General features: G+C 41.4%; 2 protein-coding genes across 2 annotated transcripts in view; both read right to left on the bottom strand.

Moving 5' to 3' along the window:
- espl1 (extra spindle pole bodies like 1, separase) overlaps positions 1-4,147 on the bottom strand; it is a gene marked incomplete at both ends in the record, with an annotated part of 29,759 nt that extends 25,612 nt beyond the window's left edge. The window contains 2 exons of the mRNA XM_080728014.1: positions 960-1,268; positions 4,094-4,147. Of these exons, the coding sequence (XP_080584140.1) occupies positions 960-1,268; positions 4,094-4,147 (363 nt within the window). The remainder of the gene's footprint in view (positions 1-959; positions 1,269-4,093) is intronic.
- A 128-nt stretch (positions 4,148-4,275) lies between these two features.
- On the bottom strand, positions 4,276-21,078 carry itgb7 (integrin, beta 7). Its single transcript, XM_080728012.1, has 16 exons — positions 21,066-21,078; positions 19,183-19,296; positions 19,013-19,089; positions 18,376-18,574; positions 17,016-17,186; positions 16,377-16,618; positions 12,959-13,114; positions 12,577-12,672; positions 11,647-11,736; positions 10,904-11,038; positions 10,183-10,373; positions 8,601-8,818; positions 7,041-7,251; positions 5,860-6,080; positions 4,828-4,991; positions 4,276-4,514 (listed from the first exon to the last, which is right to left on the bottom strand). Exons 2-16 carry the CDS (start codon positions 19,244-19,246, stop codon positions 4,425-4,427), a joined length of 2,325 nt encoding a protein of 774 aa, XP_080584138.1. The 5' UTR covers positions 19,247-19,296; positions 21,066-21,078; the 3' UTR covers positions 4,276-4,424.
- Positions 21,079-22,310: the final 1,232 nt, after the last annotated feature.

Raw genomic sequence — 22,310 nt, 5'->3', positions numbered from 1 at the left:
TCTGACTACAAAATGATGTCACGGCTTAAAAGCCCCATAGGTCAACGATGATTAGGCTACAGTGTAGCTACTGCACTAACCATCTGTAGTCTTCTCAGTATGCGTTCTTGATGCTCCTCCAAAAAAGAAAACCAGGCAAGGAGATCGGGTCCATTTAGCACCCCAGGCTGTCCAGCTTCGACAGCCCACTGTACAAGACTGCTCGCTTCTAGGACTGCCCGTGATTCCCGGTCTCCTAAATCAGCTGGAATATGCCTCAGAGCTCGGGCACACTTTGTAAAACCCTGTCCAATCTCCTCTCCAGAGGTCCTCGAACAGTACATCTTTACCGCCCATTTGCCAAGAGCCACAATTGTACCGTGAAGGTCGTGAAGATCACCATTGCGCGTCACCTCGCACTCCAATTCATCCAACAACACAGAAGCCAGATCCCAGTGGCTTTCTTTACAAAGCAACTTTGCTGTGGCCAGCACTACTTCGGAAAGGATCAGTAAACTGTTCTGCACAAAAGAGTGCCTAATGTCCCCTTCCCTGCGTTGACATGCAGTCATACAGCCCTGGAAGAGATGCCGTACTTCTTGCAGTAGAAAGGAAGCATCATTCTTGGTCAATGCTTTATGACCTTTTTGAAACTCAGTGAAAGCTTGCTCTGTGTACACAGGAACCTTGGAGTAGGAGGGGGGTACTGTGCTCTCCCTACCAAACAACAAGAGAAAGCTCAGAGCTTGCATCTTGTAGTGGAGCTTGTCTTCTCTGGGTTTTAGGGATGTTTCGGCCTCTGCAGCAGACATACCATTCCACAACACTCCGAAGCAGCTTTGCATAAGAGCACAGGAGTCTTCTTCAGTCTGGAAAACATAAGTGGAAAAAGAAAGAAAATGCTCAGTGTAATGTAATGTAATCAATATACTGTATATAAACAAAACTGACAATTATATATTGCCTGCCAAGTTACATACCTGTTGCACAAGTCTACTATAAAGCCAATTTCCCAAGCGACTACATAAACTGTGAACTCCCAGACTGCCAAGCTTCTTGAAGATGTGGTAGACGATCTTTTCCATGTAGAGTGGGCTGTTCTTTGCATGGTGCTCCCCAGACACACTGTAGCCAACAAGGGCAAGCTCCACAACCTTTATCAGCAAAGCTATGTGTTTTATGTCAGGGTACTGTCCAACTGCTCCGAGGCGGTTGCAACAGGCCCTGATGACCCTGTCATACAGCGTGCAGCAACGGTCTTGAAGCGACGGTCCACTCTTCACATAACTCTGCGAAATGCACAAACTTGTTTTAGATTTCTTTTCAATGTAGACAAATAATTCAATTTCCCACCAGCTATGTTTATCTTATGGAAGATTCCTTGCAATCTAAATAAAAAAACTTAAGCAAACATCAGGGAATGCATTACAATTGCAATGTTATAATGCTGTATAATTATAATGCTGTATAATGCTGACCGCTGGTTTTCAACCAGTGGTCCTTGTGGGGGTTCCAGGTGGTTCCTAGCTAAATGATGGAGTGTTGGTAACTAAATAGACCCTTGATAGACCTTTAACTCTTTAGAGTGTAAAATGAAACCAAATGGACTCTTATGGGTCCATTTGGTTTCATTTTAGGCTCTCAAGAGTTAAATTGGTATTGTTAAACATCTGCATTACTTAATTTACAAGAAGCCTACACAATTATTGAAGAATTGTTCTTTTGTCATTTTGATCAACGTTTGCCTGTTATCTCTCCCATGGTACCACATAGCTACAGCATGGAATTGTGGACAAAATCTTAACCAAAGATAACAAATTATCCCTTGGGTCTGAGAGGCTAAATCACATCATAGTGGTCCGTGGCCATAAATAATGGACCTTGACATGAGAACGGTTGAAAACCACTGTCATACTGGATCAGTTGCATTCTGTAACATGGCTAACAACAACATGTAACGTCAGTTTACTCTCAAAACGATGGGTTCGACTCCAGACTGCGTCAGAGAAAACGTTTGCACAGCAGACATATGGCAACATAAACAGCGTGATATAGCTTACCTCCAATTCTTTTAGTAAAACATTCGTGTCTTTCAGGGACGCCGTCCGATTGAAGAACTCTTCGACCTTTAAACATTTCATTTTCATACCCTGCAAGACAGACAGAGAGTACAATCAAAACACCGAACGCTGAACACAAGCATCAACATACAACCGTTAGCGTTACGTTAACATTGCTTTGGGTTGTTTGTTTTCCGAACGTTAGTTAAACTTAAAATGTAAGTCTTCAAGGGAAATATCGTAACTTACCATGTAGTGTAGAGCTTAGTTAGGACAGAATAACAACAACTCATTCGTTGTCCTGATGTCCTTATTTAGCGTCCATGGATAAAATGTTGAGCAAAGTTCAGCTCAAGTGGTCGCACGGATGGCTTCCGCGCTCAGGTTTTGAAAGAAAAGACGTTTGCTTGGCTAAAGCACTAGCTAACCAATCCGAATGCACGTTGGCAGTACTTCCGGGTGAAATATGGACTCATGGGTCTTGTAGTTCTTCCGTTCACCCTATGGTTTCCTTCACTTCACCTCTCAAGTCTGCTTATCTTGTTATGAATTCCATACATTCTTTCTAACAGTGGTGGAAGAGTACTTATATCATTATTTTTACTTATGTAAAAGTAGCAATGACATAATATTAAAAAAATACTCTGTATACAAAGGTTTGTATTCAAAATTTGACTTGAGTAAAAGTACAAAATATTGGCATTCAAATATTTTATTGTTCAAATATCTACAGCTTGTAGATCATCTGTTTTCGAATAGAGGAAGTAATAGGCCTTATTTGTTTAATGTAGACCTATATTTTGTAATAATAATCTAAATCTACAAAGTAACTTAGAGCTTATGTTTTCAAATAATTACAGTGGTGTGGGAAAAAAAACGATATCATCCTCTGAGATGGAGTAGGAGTAACCATAAAGTATTACAAAATCAGGGGTCATCTAATGTGCCAACTTCGTCTTGTCCGTGGGAAATTCTAGATTTACATTTTTACAGACCATTATAATGTTCTTATTTTGATCATAAGAACCAATGACTTAATGTCAGTCCCCAGGTTTTCTTCAGAAATATGACCATGACACTTATTTACTATGACACTATGCATATTAGGAGTCAACTAGTAGGCTACTAGTGGTTCTCAAATATTTTATTTGCAAGGACCCCCTTAACTCTGAGAGTGTACAAATGGAACCAAATGGACCCGTAGGAAGGGTCCATTTGATTTTATTTGAACACTCTCAAAGATACAGACCTGTTATGGTCATTCAGGGCTAGCTCTTTGTATGTCTGTGGCAAAACTTGAGTTTTTACCAAAATGTCCAACACAAGCCACATGGCGATGACCCCTGTAGGCCTACTTTAAAAGTACTCAAGTACTTAAGTACAGTAGGCTACTTGAGTATTCCTTTCCACCCTGATTCTAACCCACTAATCAAAAAACAGATAAAGGCCTACTACTGTATATAAGGAAGTAAATACACATAAATAAATAAAACTAAGTGCATGGATATTTTATCTTTTTGTGATTTAAAAATAATTTAAGGAAACAGATGAGCTATTTATGTCTCTTTATTGAATAATTTGAATTAAAGAAAAAGGTCACATATCGGACGGCCATTATGTTTTTGACCGACGTCCATGTCCATCTGTCCATCCGTCAGTCTGTCTGTGAACAGCTAATCTCTGGCACCACCACTGGACCAAAGTTCGATTGAGCAAAGTTTCACTGATCAGTACAACGGTGCCTGAGATTATAGTACTGTAGCTGTTCATAGACAGATAGACACACAGACAGAAAGACAGACGGACAGACTCGCATGGATAACAAAGGAAAAGTCATGTAGCAATTTCAAAGATCTGGAAAATTACAGACAAGTAAAAACGTGTGTAGGCTCCTACAATCAAGCTACTGAGCAGTGGCTCGTAGCAGGCTCGGCTCCAGGTTGAAATGATTGAAGGGGCAGTTGAAAATGGAGAGGGGGGACAAATAATTTATATAGACAATATATAGTAAAACAAAATGTATATAAAACTTTAGCTGAGGGGCTAGAATTTACAACTGAGGGTGCCAGGCCCCCTCTGGCACCCCCGTGGCGCCAGGCCTGTAGCATAGCGTGGCCATCTTGGAATCGGAAGGTTCCCTGGCTGGTCCCATAGAGTTATAAGGCTGGTCCCCCCAATCCTCGCTGTTTGTTGGAGTTTCCTTGAGCAAGACAAACCCCTAAGTAACTGCTCCTGATGAGCCAGTTGATGCTTTGCATGGTTTCCTCCACCGTCATGTGAATGTGTGTGAATGAGTGGCAAGGCAATGCAAGTTTATTTGTATTACACATTTCAACAAGTAATGCACATTGTAAAGCGCTTTAAAGAAGGTGCTATACAAATTCATCATTCAACTATTGGATCATCTTCGTCATCTTCGAAGTGCATCGGATTCACTACAGTGGTGGTGGCATCTTTGAACAAAGGATTGTTGGCCTGAAATCACAAAGGTGAGGCATATTTGTAAATGTATATATTCAATTATATTTTTAATTTATAAAAAAATTAAATAAATCTTACCATTAGCCTACAGGCATAAGAAAAGTCATAAGTTATTATGACTGGTGTAGAAAATGATTATTGAAGCAATAAAGCAGAGCTGAGTATTACCAGTGTTGCGGACTCTATTTTTCTCTTGTATTGCCGTTTGTCCAGCACCTGGGCTAGAGTGGATTTGTGCATGCACTATCACCCCTACTGGTGTAGAAAATGAGGCATGTTTTATGCAGTGTTGTACCATATTTCTCACCTCATTCCATTTGCTCTCTTTCTGAGAGGCGGTGATGAAGCTGTTGTATTCCCTGCGATAGTGCAGCTCCAGCAGGAGTCTGCAGACCAGGATCGCTGCTATGCCGATGAAAATGATGCCAGACACAGAGCTGACAATGATCACAAACGTTCTGTCAACAGAACCTGTCAGAAAATGAATGGAAAGGAGATTACGTACGTTTCAAATTGTTTTATTAAAGAAGTAGTTGACTTTTTTTCTATCGATTACTCACCCCATGGAGACTTGAGTTCAATAATATTTTTTTAGTTTTTGTCACATTCCAAAGGCAATAATTTGAGGAGACTCTTTGTAGGCCCATTGATTTTGGATGGAGACATTTGGGTCTCCATCCGGAATCAATGGGGGTAAATTTATTATCATCAATCAATCAATTATTGGCTTAGGAATGTGACACAATAAAAAAAAAAAATCAAACCTCGGTTCGAAGTGAAGCGGTGAATTCTTATTCTATGTGTTCTAGAGCTATGAACTCTGTGTTCTAGATCTATACATTCTGTGTTCTAGATCTGTACTTTCTATGTGCTTTAGTTCTATATTTTTATGAATTCTGAATTCTGAATGATTTTGTCTGGAGGGCCAAATTGGCATGTGAAGCTTGACCAATCCTCAATTGGTCAAGCATGCACGGGACATGTACAGGACAGACAAAATTGACCAATCACAGCGCAGAGATGCACGGGACAGGTACGGGACACACAAAGCCACACCTTGGAAGCGGCTTTCACCGCTTCAAATATTATTGAACTCAAGTCTCCATGGGATGAGTAATCAAAATAACTACTGCTTTAATGTTTAATGACATAAAAATAAAAAAACAGAGAACCCATTTTGAAATTGCAAAAGTGGCTATTACTGTAAGTAAGGTAGTAACCTTTACTATAGGCTAGGAAACAAACATAGCTCACAAGGCTCAGATAGTATACTGTACTTAGGTTTCTGGCGGTTTATCAGGAATTAAATGGTTATTATTTGATGAATTAGATGTCTCACGGGGTAGGTCTGTGTAGCGGACTAGGATGCTGCCGTCAGGGGAAGGCTTCACTTCATACAAGAGGGCATCAGTAGATTCAGTACTGCAGGGGAGCTCCTCCTGTCCTACAGGTATGTAAAGTAATCGTGCTGAGTGGCAGTAGTCCTTACTGCATCTCATTCTCACCTCCTCCTCGTCCTCACCATTTCTCTTGTGTTTCCATATGCACTCAGTACAATTCCTGGTGAGATGACAACAGGCAAACATAATGACTGTCCTTATGCGTCTTACCATGTGAGATGTCTGATTTCAGTAGTGTACACTCTAAAGGCACGCTCATAAAAGTTGTATAAATTCAATCCAATTTCAATTCAATTTTATTATCGTGTCGCATCACAACAATTTGTCTCAAGACACTGTGTTGCCTTTTTAGCACTCACAGGACCACAATGGAAACTAGAAATACTGTTCCTATGAAACTGTGTGGGCTCGCTTGTGACTATATTCTGCAGCGTGCTAACTGTCATGTGAAGCTCAACCAATACTCCAGCTAACACCACTCCCAGATTTTCCACACCTCAATTGCACCTCATTGGCTAACTCACAATAATAACTGCCTTTATACTGTCTGCGACGGAACTCACTATATATAAATAATGAAGATAACAGTGTTCTCGCCTTTCAGGCGAGCCCACAATAATGAGGATAACATAGTGTTCTCACCTTTCAGGCGAGCCCACAATAAGCTCTCAAGGTATTTTGTGTTTTAGGCTTTTGACAGATATTATGGTCATATCATATGTATTCATGTTTGCCAATAAAAACATAAATCAAAAATCATGTGAGCAGAGAGACCTGACATAGTCCCCTCTCTCCCTAAGAACTATAATTATTATTAACATTCTAGCGGAAAACAACAAAGAAAAACAGCTACCTCAGTTAATATTTTTTGTATTATTATCAACTACTAGCAGTGTAAACAGAGTTGACCGGGTTATTGTGTGGCTATATTGTTAATATCTTGATGTACATTGATTGATTGACGTTATTAGCAGTTGGCATTAAAAAAAAGCACAGGAAAGTACAGTTCAATAGGTCTGCTAAGAGGTTTTTAAACCCAAGAAAGCCTATGGCTTGTTTCCATTGGGGTCCTTTGTACTCAATTCATCGAAGCATAACATATACAGCGTATCATACTCACTTGTAGTTTTGACAAGCATTCACTATTGAAGAGCAGTGCTTGCCAGTGAAAATCTGATTACAAAGGCACCGGTTGCACTGGCATCGTCCATGCCCACTGCAATGTCTGTTGCCCACTGTTTCACATTCATTTGTGAGCGTGGAGCAGTCACATGCAGTGCCGGTGTAGTTGGCCCAGCATGTGCATTTGCCGCATTTACAATCCCCATTTCCTGAAGAATATAACATTATGTCAAACAAACCCAAGGTGCAAGATACAACATGCATATCTTTACTGTTTCAAATTTGTAGATTTCTTCGCAAAGCAAAGCCCTGCTTCATCATACAAGGCCGTCGCACAAAAGTAGTCAAAACAGCAGATCTACAAGCACACAACGCCTCGTGGTGCGAGGCGTTGTGTGCTTGTAGATCGGCTGTTTTCACTAGTTTAAAACATTTAAAATGATAAAAACAAAACAAACGGTTTTGGACATACAAGGTTTCCACCCGACAACGACGAAATAAAACTCATGTAATTGGCCCACTGGCTTGTCACTTGTCATGATCTGAAATGGCAAATCTTTGAGTAGCAGCAGCAGCGCAATGAGGGCCTCTCCAACTCTTTTTCCCGGGCTGAATCGGGGGCCCAGCATGTCCCTGGTTAAATGCATTGTAGTCGGGGACCCAGTCCCCAAAATGGGAGGGGACCTGTGATTTTCTGCCGTACTTTTTATTTCTGTTTTATCTATTAGTTTGGTCATTAAGGTCCACAGAATGGCAGGCCTGCTCTGCCAGAAACATCGCGAAAAAAAGTTATGGCCATTTGTATGTTGACTGTCCCATCGACTCCAATACACTGTGACTACACAGGAAAAGAAAAATATTAAAAAAAGAAAAGAATCTGCTTTAAGTAGCACGTGAGGGGTCAAACTGGGGTGTTTTCATGATTCTGAATCCATTGCAAGCATTTGTTTTGCATGAAAAACATTCCTTGGTCTACATTTCGACCCCAGAAAATGGTGAAAGTTGATGAGTCATCAAAAAAGGTTTAAAAAAGGTGATGATTCATCACTTTTCACCATTTTCTGGGTCTACATTTTTGCCCAAGGAATGTTTTTCATGCAAAACAAATGCTTGCAATGGATTTTTTAAACTTTTTTTTTGATGACTCATCACTTTTCACCATTTTCTCGGGTCGAAATGTAGCCCAAGGAATGTTTTTCATGCAAAACAAATGCTTGCAATGGATTCAGAATCATGAAGAACCCCCAGTTTGACCCCTAACATGCTACTTAAAGTAGATGTTGTTCTTTTTTTAATATTTTTCTTTTCCTGTGTAGTCACAGTGTATTGGAGTCAATGGGACAGTGAATATACAAATATACAAAAAATAACTTTTTTTCGCGATGTTTCCGGCAGAGCAGGCCTCTCATTCTGTGGACCTTAATGACCAACCTAATAGATAAAACTGAAATAAAAAGTACGGCAGAAAATCACAGGTACCCCTCTTTTCTTTGAGCTTTTGGCCATGTGGGTCCTCGACTATTGGTACATGTGCAACATATGAAACGTGTGCACCTACCACCACAGAGCATGTTGTTGTGCCTGGGGCAGTCGTTGTCGTCGCACTGGCAGTGTTTGCCACTGTAGCTGCCCTGGCACGTGCACACTCCACAGTGACAGTGGCCATGGCCGCTGCACACCTGGGATGCGTTGTTCTGGCGGCATTTGTCGTCCAGTGAGGCCACGCCCTTCTGCTGCTCGCACTCGCAGCTCTGACCCACGAAACCCGCGTCACAACTATAAGACACGTGAAAACAGTAACAAAAAGAATCAGAACGCAACACTTCAACCACTTAAAAGCCCTATAGGCCTATAGGCTAAGTCAGTGGTTCTCAACCTTTTCAACCAAAATAATCATATTTTAACTGGGGACCCCCCCGCCCCACCCTGACAAGCACTAAGAGTTGAGGCATTATATTTTGCAACACGGTTCTATTGTGAAACGCCTTGCAAAATAATTTGGGGACCGACCCACAGGTTGAGAACCACTGGGCTAAGTTAACCGGGGTCCCCCCAGGCTCTATATTCTAGGCCCTCTCCTTTCCCCCCATTACATCAATTTAACTTTGCCAAAAAAATAGTCGATCTACAAGCTCAAAACAAATCGCAGAATGTTCACCCCAGTAGGGACGCTATATGGTTCAATACCTACCAGTTATGTGTTTTATATCGACAGAGAAAAAGCGCACAACAAATCGCAGAATGTTCGCCCCCAGTAGGGACTTGCCTAGGATTCTACTGAGTAGGGCAGGGTTCCCCAATTAGTTTTCCCCAAGGGCCGAATTATGTCTAGGGTACCAAGCCGAGGGCCACAACCATAGAGTTATAATAAGAATAGAGAGGACACCGGATATCCCCGCCCGTCCACTTGCATTGAGTTGCTCACCCAGCGCATGAAGCGTACTTCCGCGTTTGAAACGCCTCTGAAACGTGACGTATTGGGGCTTCTATTTTGCTTCTGTGACGCGTTTTGCGCCATAGTTTGTGTTCATGGACGCGCTGGGGCTCTAATTCATGAACGAGCACTCACGGTATGAACGCGCGTCAATACAAAGAAGCCTAGATTCGCGTTCATGATTAGAAGCGATTAGAAGCCCCAACTGCCGTACCTCAAACGGCCACCATGTCCATTTTGCTTCAAAGCTCCCCCTCGGTTCTGGGGGCTTGGCCACAACATTGCAGGGGGCGACGGCGGCGTTCCTGCTACTCCAGCGACTGCGACAGTTCAGATATTGTCGTTGTCGGGTGAAAATCCAAAACCATTTGTTTTGCATTTATCATAAAAAAAATAATTAAACAGCCGATCTACAAGCACACAACGCCTCGCACCGCGATGCGTTGTGTGCTTGTAGATCTGCTGTTTTCACTACTTTTGTACGGCCTTGTATGATTTGCGAAAGAACGTACAAATTTGGAGATACGAGATTTCCACCCGACAACGATGATATACTAGTGTTGTTGCTGCTCTTACCATTATTACTGGGCTTGGTGTGGGCCAGACAGTAGCACCCCGCGGGCCGCAAATGGCCCGCGGGCCGCCTATTGGGGAACCCTGGAGTAGGGACTTGCCTAGGATTCTATTCTACCAAGTAGGGACTTGCCTGCATACTCCACAGTTGAGTGTGCCCTTGTTGGTGCAGTGTGGGGATGATTCCTCCCTCTCTCCACAATCACAGTCACACAGGGTCTCTACAGCCACCTTCAGGGTCTCGCTGATGCCCTGAACCCTAAATTGAAACTCCCTCTCGTTTCCAAGACATTCTGAGATGTTCAGCCTAACAGTGAAGTCAACCTGAACACAAGAGACAATACAAAAAAGAATCATTCCAATGTAAAAACAAAATCCTGGGAAGGCAATAATAATTGGCCAAAACAAGTTGCCCAGTGAAGTGTCATTATTCACTTAGTTTGTGGTTATGTGTGACATTTCCAGTAGTGGAAAAAGTACTCAGATATTTTACTTACTGTATAGTAAAAGTATCAATATACCACTCTGTTACAAGCAATGGTCCAGTATTCAAAATGTACTTGAGTAAAAGTATCAAAATATACTTAAAGTACCAAACACAACGCGTCATGATTTGACACGTGCAGCTTGTAGATCGGCTATTTTCAAATAGTATATATTGGGCTGAAGTGGTTAATGTATGTTTTGCCATAATAATAACACAAGTATACAAATAAGTGTAGTGGAGTAAAAGCAAAACATTTGCCTCTGAGATGTAGTGGAGTAGAAGTAAAAGTATTGATTGGGAATACAAAAACAAAACAAAAAAACAACAACAACATTGTACTTAAGTACTCTAGGAATTATAGACAAACCTGCTGATCGATCTTGACATTCATGCATTCTCCCCTCTTCTGCCAGGGGGCGCTGTCAACACAGTGGGACTGGTAGGAGACATCCAGGCCTTGTGGCGCCCCATGGTGTTCCAGCAGTATAGTGGAGGACAGGTTCTGTAAAAAAGAAAGTCAAAAAGCTGCATTGTGAGTGTGTGTGTGTGTGTGTGTGTGTGTGTGTGTGTGTGTGTGTGTGTGTGTGTGTGTGTGTGTGTGTGTGTGTGTGTGCGTGTGCGTGCGCGCATGCGTGTGTGGTAAGAGCAAAAGACAGTAGCTTATCTAATGTACTAAATTAAGAGTGTTATTTATTGCCAAGTATTAACCCATTAAAACCAGGAAAGTTTCTGCTCATTTTATAATTTAGTGTTGGCCATTCAAAAATAGCAGATCTACAAGCTCACAGCAGTCACTTCGAGCCACGCTGCAAGCTTTTAGATCTGCTATTTCTTTGTGTGTTTTGGGTGTCCTTAGCATTGAACAAGTTTGAGAACTACTGATTAAGAGGGCAAGTATTCAAAAGTACAAATTACAAAGGACAAATGAAATTTAGAACATTTCCCCCAAAATGTAAGAGAGAATTCAGACATTTTCAGATATAAAATAAAAATAGCAGATCTACAAGCTCACAACGCATCACGCTGAGACATGTTATGAGCTTGTACGTGTATATCAGCGATCAGTGATTAATTCATAATATATTTGTGTACGTTTGGTAACATTCTCACATTATATGCCTCGGAGATGAGCTGGACCACATTGCTGGAGTCGTTATTGAGAACTCCCACCACCGACTGGGGGATGAGTTTACTCAGGGCCTAAACAAAAAAAGAATGCTTATGAGAGGCATTGAACAGTCACCAATAAATGTCAGTCATAAGCCCCTTTTCCACTATACAGGGCCAAACTAGAACAAAACCAGAACTTTCCAGAACCAAGAACTTTCAAGAACCCGTGAAGTTCCGGGACCAAGTTCTGCTTACGTTTCCAGACCTAACCAGGAAGGTCCCAAAAAAGAGCAGCGCTGCAGGCCCCGCCCAATAGGTTCCTAGAACTCAAGTTTAGTAGAGCAGTGGTTCTCAACCTGTGGGTCGGGACCCCAAGGGGGTCGCCAAAATATTTTGGGGGGTCCCCAGATGATGAACTTGTTTTCTCACTCAACAGTAAAGAAACCAACATAAAGTTTAAGTGTATAGAGGGCACGTTTCTAAAGTGACAATTTAAGGAATCTTTTATGCCTCTAAAATGACATTGGCCAAATTGTCAAATATTAGAGGCAGAAATTGTGAAAATAGCAGATCTACATGCTCAGAACGCCTCGGCGTTGTGAGCATGTCGATCTGCTATTTTCACAATAGAACCATTTTATACAAAATGTAATGCCTCAACTCTTAGTGCTCGTCAGGGTAGGGGTCCCCGGTTAAAATATGATTATTTTGGGGGTCGCGGCCTTAAAAGGTTGAGAACCACTGTAGTAGAGCAGGACCTAAAAAAGGTTCGCAGAACATTGTCTGAAAACAGGCTGTGCGTTATGGAAACAAAACCAGAACCAAAACAATAGGTTAAGGTTCTGGAAAAGTTATGGTTCCGCCTCGTAGTGGAAAAGGGGCTTTATGGACACTCTACCATAATATTCTGTCCTTTTTTTTAATACAGACCTGATAAGCTGGGACAATTTTCTCAGTGACAGCAAAAATAAGCTGAATGTTGTTGGCCGAGAGAACCCTGGAGAGGTGGCCGATGGAGGGGTAGTCCTAGACACACGTGGGGAAAATAACGTGTTTGCAATAGAAAAAACACAGAAACGACATTATAAGCACCAAATGTTGTTGTCAAATATAGCGAGTCTAGCTCATAACGTGTGCTAATGCATTGTAAAGCTTGTAAATCTGCGATTTCAGCTGATGTTTGCCTATTTTTGCCAAATGTTCACCTATTATGACATTTTTGTGATCATGGTTTGACAGAAAACATATCACTATAATCTAGACACAAAACACTTTCATGAACAAATAATCTTGATGTGTTAAGTTTACTCACATATTTGGTGCCATCATATGGGTTGTTCCCATTGAGGTGACATTTCCCATCGTGAGGTTCATATATCCCAGCCAGTCTGCCATCTCCAGCCATGTGGAACGTGTCATCTGATGTATAGACCAGAATCCGGGTAACATTGTGCCAACGTATCACATCCTGAAAAAAAAAATAACATAAATGGGGGGGTGAATGGAAAAATATGGAGGAAGTGGTTTACATGCATAGGCGATTTTAAGGGTGTCCTAGGGTGCACGTGCAACCCCTGGCCGCCAGGCGGCCATTTTGATTTTTTTTTTTTTTGTAATGTAACTTTACATCCACTCAGACCGAATACAACAACACCCCCTAGTGGTAGTGATAGAGGCTGGCAGCTCCAGGCAGCCCCCCCCTCCCCTCCTGATGTGATGTCATATCCACGCGCCAGTATTGAAATTGAAAACAACATCTGTTAAAAATAAAGCATGGAGTTCGAGCTCTTCACTACTATGGACGTGACTACCGGTAGATATTATAATATAGCTGCTTGCCCTGAAACATCACATGGAGAGGATCATTTTGTACCTGACTTTCCTCTACAAAACACAGACCTCAGGCTCTATCAGCCAGGACTCTTGTCTCACTGTGCGTGACTGAACCATTTCCTCCTGACCAGCCCAAGGTAAGACTAAGACAGTCAGGTCATGCTTTTATAAACCCTATTATATTAAGCCCAAAATGGTTCTGCCGCCGTGTAGAACCGAACCGATTTTAACTTGAAAAAATGCATTGGGTACAAAATTAACTGCAGAAATCCGCTAAAACAACATTACAAAACCGCTAATATCCGCAATTTTTTTCGCAAAAAAACGTCGTACACAAACGTCGTACACGCGCGCTGCGCGCGCGTGCATGAGGTAATAGAGGTCGTGCACCCCTTGCTGGAAGAGGCTAGAGTCGCCTATGTTTACATGTATTTATTGATTGATATTTATTCATGGGCAAAATGCATTATGCATAACAAACGTGATGTGTATTTGTAGCCTACATATCGCTCAATAAGATAAAACACATTAAAGCTCAAGTCAAGAGTGTATAAGACAAGTGCCACATGTTGTGGGGAGGAGCAGAGATAGTTTTTACAGGAAAATAAAATCAACTAGAAGCAGTGCTCTTCCGAGCACAGGTCTCCACCAGGCCAGGCGTCCTGGTGGTGCTACTGTATAATAGGCCAATATAAAAAGGGTGGCATATGTTCTTCACCTTAGACCTTTCATGGCAATCGGACGCTGCATGCATGATTTGAAGCATTGTGTTCCAAAAATGTGTTTTGCTAAAGTCTACCTGCTGGTGGCGCTATAACAGCCCAATGTGAAAAAGGTAGCATTTGTTCCTTGACCTAGTGGGAATGTGTGTGGCAAATTTCACACTAATCGCAAGCTGCGTTGATGATTTGAGGCATTTTGTTCAAAAACGGAGCAATCCTGCAAACTTTGGAAGCCAATATTAGCCAATTAGGATGGAATATGAAATATCAGACGGATTGGACTTGATCACATGACTATAGAAATACTGTGTACCAATTTGCATGATTTTTGGATAAAATCTCAAGTAATAATAGTAAAAAAATTGTTTTACATAAGTCGGCCTCCTGGTGGCGCTATAAAAGGCTGATGTGAAAAATGCAGGGAAAGGGTTTTTCCTTGGCCTCTAGGGAGTGCGCTTACAAAGTTTGAAACTGATCGGTGGAGTTATAGGTAAAACCACAAATCGGCCTGTTATAGCGCCACCATGAGGCTGATTTAAAAAAAATAAGTGGCATTTCTTCCTCGACCTAGTGGGAACGTGTGTGCGCGATTTCATGATAATTGCACTTTGCGTTTGGGATTTGAGGCATTTTGTTCAAAACGGCTCAATCATACAAACTTTGGAAGCCAATCTTAGCCAATCAGGATGGAATATGCAAAATCGGACAGATCAGTGTCGATCACATGACTGTCGAGATACTGCCTACCGATTTGTGGGATTTTTGGACAAAATCTGTAAGAGTAGTGCACAGAAATGTGTTTTGCGAACATCGGCCACTAGGTGGCGCTAGAAAAGGCCCATTTGAAAAATTTAGGGCAGAGGTTCTAGATTGGCATCCAGGGAATGTGTGTGCTCACTTTGGCAGCAACCGGGCCAACGGCGACTGAGATTAGCTGCACACAAACTGCGAGGACACACGGACGGACGGACGGACGGACGGACGGACGGACGGACGGACGCACGGACGGACACACGGACGGACGAAGGGGAAAACATACTCTCCCCGTGCCTTCGGCTGGTGGAGACAATGACAAAGGGAGCGTCAAGCCCAGCGTGTCTAACCTGCCGACGCTCATAGTCAAAATAATGACTTGTTGAAAGAGCGAGATTTCCCCAATAAGGGATACATTCATACAATTTTCCTATGTACAAGACAACTAAATAAAGACAACCTGCTGGGTACACTGTATGTGTGTAACGCCCGGCATTCCAACCATGCTGTCCCACGTGGGAAGAAGGGACACTAGAGATAAACATCTTATTCGCTAACCTAAAGGGGAGGCCCCATGGCCAGGGGAGATATAGGCTTTTCGTCTTCAGGAAGGGGCTCCTATAGCAGGGGTGTTGCACCAAATTCTGGGCCATGGGTACAAGGATTCACTGCGGCCCCCCATGAATGTTCTTCATAGGAGGAACTGGAAACGCATTATTATGCATTGTTTTGTGCTTTAACTATTGAAAAATAGCAGATATACAAGCTCACAGCGCTGCACCGAGTACCATGCTGCCGTGCTGCGAGCTTGTAGAAGTCTTTGAATATTTCAAAGTTTTTTTGAAAAAAGTATGTTTCTATGTCAGTGGTGCTCAAACTTTTTCATGTGAAGAGCCCTCAAAATGATATGTATTTGGCCACAGACCACAATCTCAAAATATTTAGTTCCAGGGACCCCCTAGAAGCAAATTTGAGTTTACAAATGTTCACTTAAAAAATACATATATTCAAAAATGTGCACACATTTTCACAACTTTTCAAAAATAGTAGATCTACAAGCTTGCGACACCCCTGGCTCTTAGCCACCATATGGAACCTAAAACTATGTTTTTATGGTTCTAACTCAGCTGCTATTCAGCCAGCTCTTTATGGAGAATTTAAAGTTAAAGAAAAGTCTGCAAGTCAGACCACAGATCTCTGCCAGGCCTGGTAGTCTATCCAGGGCTATGTCAGTCATGGGGTGCGGCATGCAGGACACCAGATAGCTGCAGTTTGTACGACAGGCGGTGCGACTGTTTGTGGCAGTCATGTGGGCAGAAGGGAACGTGGTTTTGGCACTGCACTCTGTAGAGGCAAAAATGGGATGGAGGTTCTTCCTTGACCTACTGGGAGTACGCATGCAAAGTTTCAAGACGAACTTACCTGGCAGACAGCGGCTTGCATTATGGCATCGAATCCACCCTCCGGAGAGTCCAAGTTGCCGGAAATCGCCTGCCTGCTGACCTCCTTCTTGAAATCACTGGCTTTTTCGGTCAGGCTAAGAATGTTTTGGAAGCTGAAGGCTGGCTGGCAAGTGGTGGCCCGGCTGGGGCAGGGGTTTTTCTTTTTACTTTTCACCTGGCTCACATATGGCAGGGCCACCTTATCCACGAAAGAGCCAAAACCTAATGGATATAGCAAGTAGAATGTATTCAAACTAAGGCTTTAAATGAGAACTAAACCGTAGGACAATTTTGTGAGTTTGCTGCCATGGAAAGGGTAAGAATCCTAAAGGCGACACAGCTGACTGTGGCAATTAAATACAAATAATAATGGTGTGTGTTTGATTTAGGTGTGTCAATGTGATCATAGTAAAATGCCAATTGGCAATGTTCAAATCAGGTCCAGATGCATCTGCGTTGCTTACATCACTGTGTACCAAGCTCAATCAGCTCTTCAGATCATTTGTAACATTTGGCAGATGGCAGCAAGCTCACAATATTGGCACAAATGGATACAGGCCTAGGATTTAGAACCCCAGCTATCTGTGCTGTTCAAATAGAATGGAATCTCTGCTCTCACCTATACGAATCTTTTTGGTGAAGGTCCCAAGTGTGTCAACGATCTTCTGACCCAGATCCTTTATGTTGTCCAGGTCATCTTTCATGGAGAACGACAGGTCCATCAGGTAATACAAATCAATAGGATACCCCTCGGCTCTTTTGAATGACACTTTAAATGTCTGTGGGACACCTGTGATTGGTTAAGGAAAACATAATCACTAGAAAATACATCCTGACCATTATGGTCATTTGCAGCCACTGTGTGAAGCCACTGTGTGCAGTGTGAAGCCACTGTGAAGTAGGGGTGATGGGCGATATGGAAAAATACAATATTTTCCCAAGCTGTATCACGATACACGATTTTATCACAATTCTTTTTTTTATGTAATTTTTCAAGTTACAGGAGCTATAGTCAACTTTTTCTTGAAAAACGGATGCTAAAATAAAAATAATGTTTCAAAAATATTTTATAAAAAAATAAGCTTCATATATGTGTTTCAATTAAAAAAATGACCACAAAAAGCGGAAAAATAATGATAAAATAATCATTTTGGTCCTTTGTTTACATTTACAGGGCCCGTAAATGTAAACAAAGGGCCAAAATGATTATTTTATCATTATTTTTCTGGTTTTTGTGGTCATTTTTTAATTGAAACACATATATGAAGCTTATTTTTTTATAAAATATTTTCGAAACATTATTTTTATTTTAGCATCCGTTTTTCAAGAAAAAGTTGACTATAGCTCCTTTAACTAGATTCTGGGTTCCTTTTGGGAGGTCTAAATTGAACAATTTACAAGTATGTAACTCTGACAGTATACAAATGAAACCAAATGGACCCTTACGGGATCATTTGGTTTCATTTGTATACTGTCAGAGTTAAGTGGAGACCTTGACCTTTTAAAGTTTGAAAACTACTGATTTAGACCAAAATGAAGGGTTAGGGTTAAATTAAATTGAATTCTGCAATGAATCTTTGTATTAACGATTAAACAGGATTGTTTACAAGGCTCCCTCAATTGTATCACGATACATACGATACCTCTGAAAAGGCATATCGTGGAGACATTGTATCGTCTCAACAATAATTATCACCATATCGCCCACCCCTACTGTGAAGCCACTGTGTTCAGCCACTATGTGCAGTGTGGAGCCACTGTGTGAAGCCACTGTGTGCAGCCACCGTGTGCAGTGTGAAGCCACGTGTGAAGCCACTGTGTGAAGCCACGTGTGAAGCCACTGTGTGAATATGGTAATTTTTCATTTATTCTACATTTTATTTCATTCCATGTGGCAGATGGTGAGCCATTCACACTGACATCAATATAATGCAGCTTTAGTTAGTGATATACATTTCTCAAGCAGGGGCATTGCTCACCGACTCGGAGTTTGAATTTGAGATTTTGTGGCTTAATCTGGATCACATTGTATGGGCCCTGGCTCAGGTCATTGTTCTTCCGTTCGTCCATTTTGGGTTCAGGGTTGATGATGTGCTTTTCCCTGTCACAGTGCCTGCTCTTTAAGGACTCCTCGGCATCACAGCGGCGTTCGTTCGGTTCCTCGGGCCTCAGGAAGCCCTATGAGCACAAGGTTTTTATCTCATTCACTGACTGAAGTACAGCTACCTAATGCAAAAGGCCATTATTCATGTCACCAAAGCGTGGTGCTTCACAAATATTAACGGTAGCTGTGCTATTAATGGGTGAAAATATTGCTTGTGTACAAGTTTATATCAGAAACGAAGCAATAATGCATGTTTTAAACGTCATTAACCAAAAGGTAAGCAGTGAGTCACCAAAGTTTTTTAAACCCCAATGGTACTACTTAAACAGGCCTGCACAATGCATGTCTGTAACTAATCATGGGTTTTACTGATTACTATTTGAGGGCCCTAACACAAATAGGCCTATAGCCTACATGATCTCTATCATGACATCAGACTACTCTAGTAAATGCTCGGTTATTTATTATTTTAATTGCATCAGCCTACAGTTTAATACATGATTAGGCTTTACCGTCTGGTTGCACCACGCACAGCCGGGACTTTTCAGGCACTCTGTGCAGGTTGGCTTGGGCATGCATTTTTGGAGACCTGATACATGAACAGATTAATGTGACTGATATAAAAGCAAACAAATGAAAATGTAAAATTTGGGTTTATTCATCCTTTTACTCAGACACTCACCCTGAGTCTCACTTTGTGGAACAAAGTGCAGCAGAACGGTGACAAGCACAACAATCCTATTCATTGTCTCTCCATAAACAACATTCAGGGTACATGAGCAGTAGAAGGAGAAACCTGCAGGGCAGATGAAAATATGGAAAGTGATCAACAAATGTGTCTAAAAATCTGGATCATTTCAAGGTGTGAATAATAAGACTAAGGATTGCATTTATTAGAGCAGTGGTTCTCAACCTGTGGGCTGGGACCCCCAGGGGGGTCCTCAAATAATTTTGGGGGGGTCCCCAGATGATTAACTTAGTGTGGAACATTGTTTTCTCTCTCAACAGTAAACTAACCAACATAAAGTTTAAGTGTATAGAGGGTATCTACACATTTATAAAGTGACAATTTAAGGACTTTTTAATACCTATAAAATGACAAATTAAACATTGGCCAAATTGTCAAATATTAGAGGCAGAAATTGTGAAAATATCAGATCTACATGCTCACAACGCCTTGCGTTGCGAGGCGTTGTGAGCATGTAGATCTGCTATTTTCACAATAGAACAGTGTTATACAAAATGCTCTTAGAGCTCGTCAGGGTGGGGGTGTCCCCAGTTAAAATATGATTATTTTGGGGGTTGCAGGTTTTTTCACAATAACTGTCACAATGACTGCAGTCTTTGGCCTTTTTGGGGCAGCCTACTACTGATCATTTTCACCCGTTCACTCAGATCAGCTAACACAGCCCTTGCTAAAAACCCCAGGACAATGATACACTCGTCCGACCTAGACTCTTTGCCCTCCTGGCCCCCAAACTGTGGAATAAACTCCCTGTCTTCAGACTCTACCTCGGGCCCATGGCACTTACCATAGCACTACCCACACAGCCTACCCTCAATGACCATACATGTAATTTAGACAGCATTTTTGTATACAGTATATTCTTTGTTTTTTTATAAAGTTCTTTTTTTTTACTGAAGGTGCGTGGTCTAACTACGTTTTTTTTCTTAGATGACTATTTCTATGCATTTGATGTATTTGTGTTGATGTATTACCTTGTATTGATGTTGATGTATTGATGTATTACCTTGCTTATTGTAAATCGCTCTGGATTAAGAGCGTCTGCCAAATGCCTAAATTGTACGTTTCATGAAAATGTAGTTAGCTACCGGTATAAGTGTCCTTTATATGTTGAGTCATAACTCTACCCACAAGATATAATGGATACGTATGACTCACATCCAGTAAAATTAGTAACCCATTTACGTACATGCGGCCACTATTTTGTCACGAAAGGTATATCGAAAAAGGCAGTCTGCAGAGAAATGGGTCACCCATGCCAAAGACTGCAGTTTGCAGCTTAGGCTGTGGTCACAGTATAATGCTGGCACAGCAGCATTTAGCAATAGCACACAGTATGCACTCATGTACTGTACATTTTGATAACGTTCAAACACCCATTTCTGGGATAATTCTGTCAAGTAAAGTGCAGTTAAAACAAAAAGAAAAATAGCTCAAACACAGCATGGACATAAAGATTGAACAAAATTTCAAATTGTGAATTATGCTAACCAAAATGCTAAACTTCTAAGAGATCTACAAGCTCAACAACATGATACATTGGTAGCTGGTAGATATGTCTTTTTTTTTTTTTTGCAATTTTTGTATGTGCAAAATAATAAGATAGTGTTGGTAAAAAGGAAAAATACAGTGTGATGGCTATACAATTAATACATGCCACATTTTGTACATCAAAATGCATTTTATGTTAGAAGAGCTATTCAGTATATTGCGTTATTCTTTGTCAGTATGCACAAATTAATATATAGTATTATTCAAAATCACATGAAATTCATTCACGCCCTTGGTTGAAATCACTGTCAAAATATATTAAAACTCACCTCTCACCTCTGTCGGTTTAGTACTCTTTCTGTCTCAACGGCTCACTGATGGTGCAGTCAGTGCTCTTCCTCGCTTCCTCCTTCTGCTTCCTTCTGGTTCTCTGCGTCATGATGACGTTTGATTTGACTGAAACTTTACAGAAACACTTGCTTGGACCTTGGACATTACAGCAGAGGTCTTCAACAGGGGGTCCGGGACCCCTAGGGGGTCCTCAGAGTTACTACAGGGGGTCCGCCAAATCTTTATGTGATCATGTTTGATCACTTGAACCCTAGCATCCCTATTCTTAGTGGAAAATTAGCCAAAAAAAATAAAAAATAGCTGATCTACAAGCTCACAACGCCTTGCAGCGCGAGCCGGTGTGAGCTTGTAGATCGGCTATTTTTTGGCATAAAGGTCTGGTGTAGAGCAGACTAGTAGGTTTTGACAGTTCAAGTGGTTAAATATATGAAAATACACATTAATCCAACCTACACAGATGATAGTGCTGTCAAGTCTAAACTGTATAAGAAATAATCCATGAAAATGTTTTAATCTGCAACACAATTTTATACGATATGTAGTGGGGGTCCCTGCTTCATCTCTCTCAGAGCTAAGGGGTCCTTGGCCTGAAAACGTTGAAGACCCCTGCATTACAGTTTAATAACACTACACATTGTGGGCTCAGGTTACAACTTAGAGAAAAAGCAGACAACACTGACAGCACAAGTGACGTACGTTTTCTTTATTTCGGCATCTATAGTAATACCATGAAAATGAAAAACAGTTGCAATCATTCATAAAGTGAGCCACTGTCTGCTGGTATATTGCTACAACTGATGTTCACATAACTGAATTGTCTGTTGCTGGTGGAAAGGGAAGTTCTCTAGAACATGAGACAGGAAACAGGAACATGCTTGCGGACAGTGCGGTTGAGAGCAGATCGCTGAAAAAGGAAGGAGCTTCTGTGGTGTTGGTGTAGCTAGGCTATAGGACAGCTCTGCAAAACGCAAATAACTTAAGGTTACTTAAGGTCACAATTATTACATAATCGTCTAATCGTGATTATTTGACATAATCGTGATTATTTTTCATAATCGCCATAATCGTTTCCATGTTGAAAAATGTTCATATATTTTGAACATATATTTTGAATGTTCATATATTTTTAAGAAAGTCAAAAATAGTGGAAATAGCAGATCTGCAAGCTCACAACGCGTCGCATCGCGACGCGTTGTGAGCTTGTAGATCGGCTATTTCCACTA

The sequence above is a fragment of the Nannobrachium achirus genome (assembly GCF_963921795.1).
Source record: "Nannobrachium achirus genome assembly, chromosome: 6".
Taxonomy (NCBI): Eukaryota; Metazoa; Chordata; class Actinopteri; order Myctophiformes; family Myctophidae; genus Nannobrachium; species Nannobrachium achirus.
This window is presented reverse-complemented; position numbering and strand designations above follow the sequence as displayed.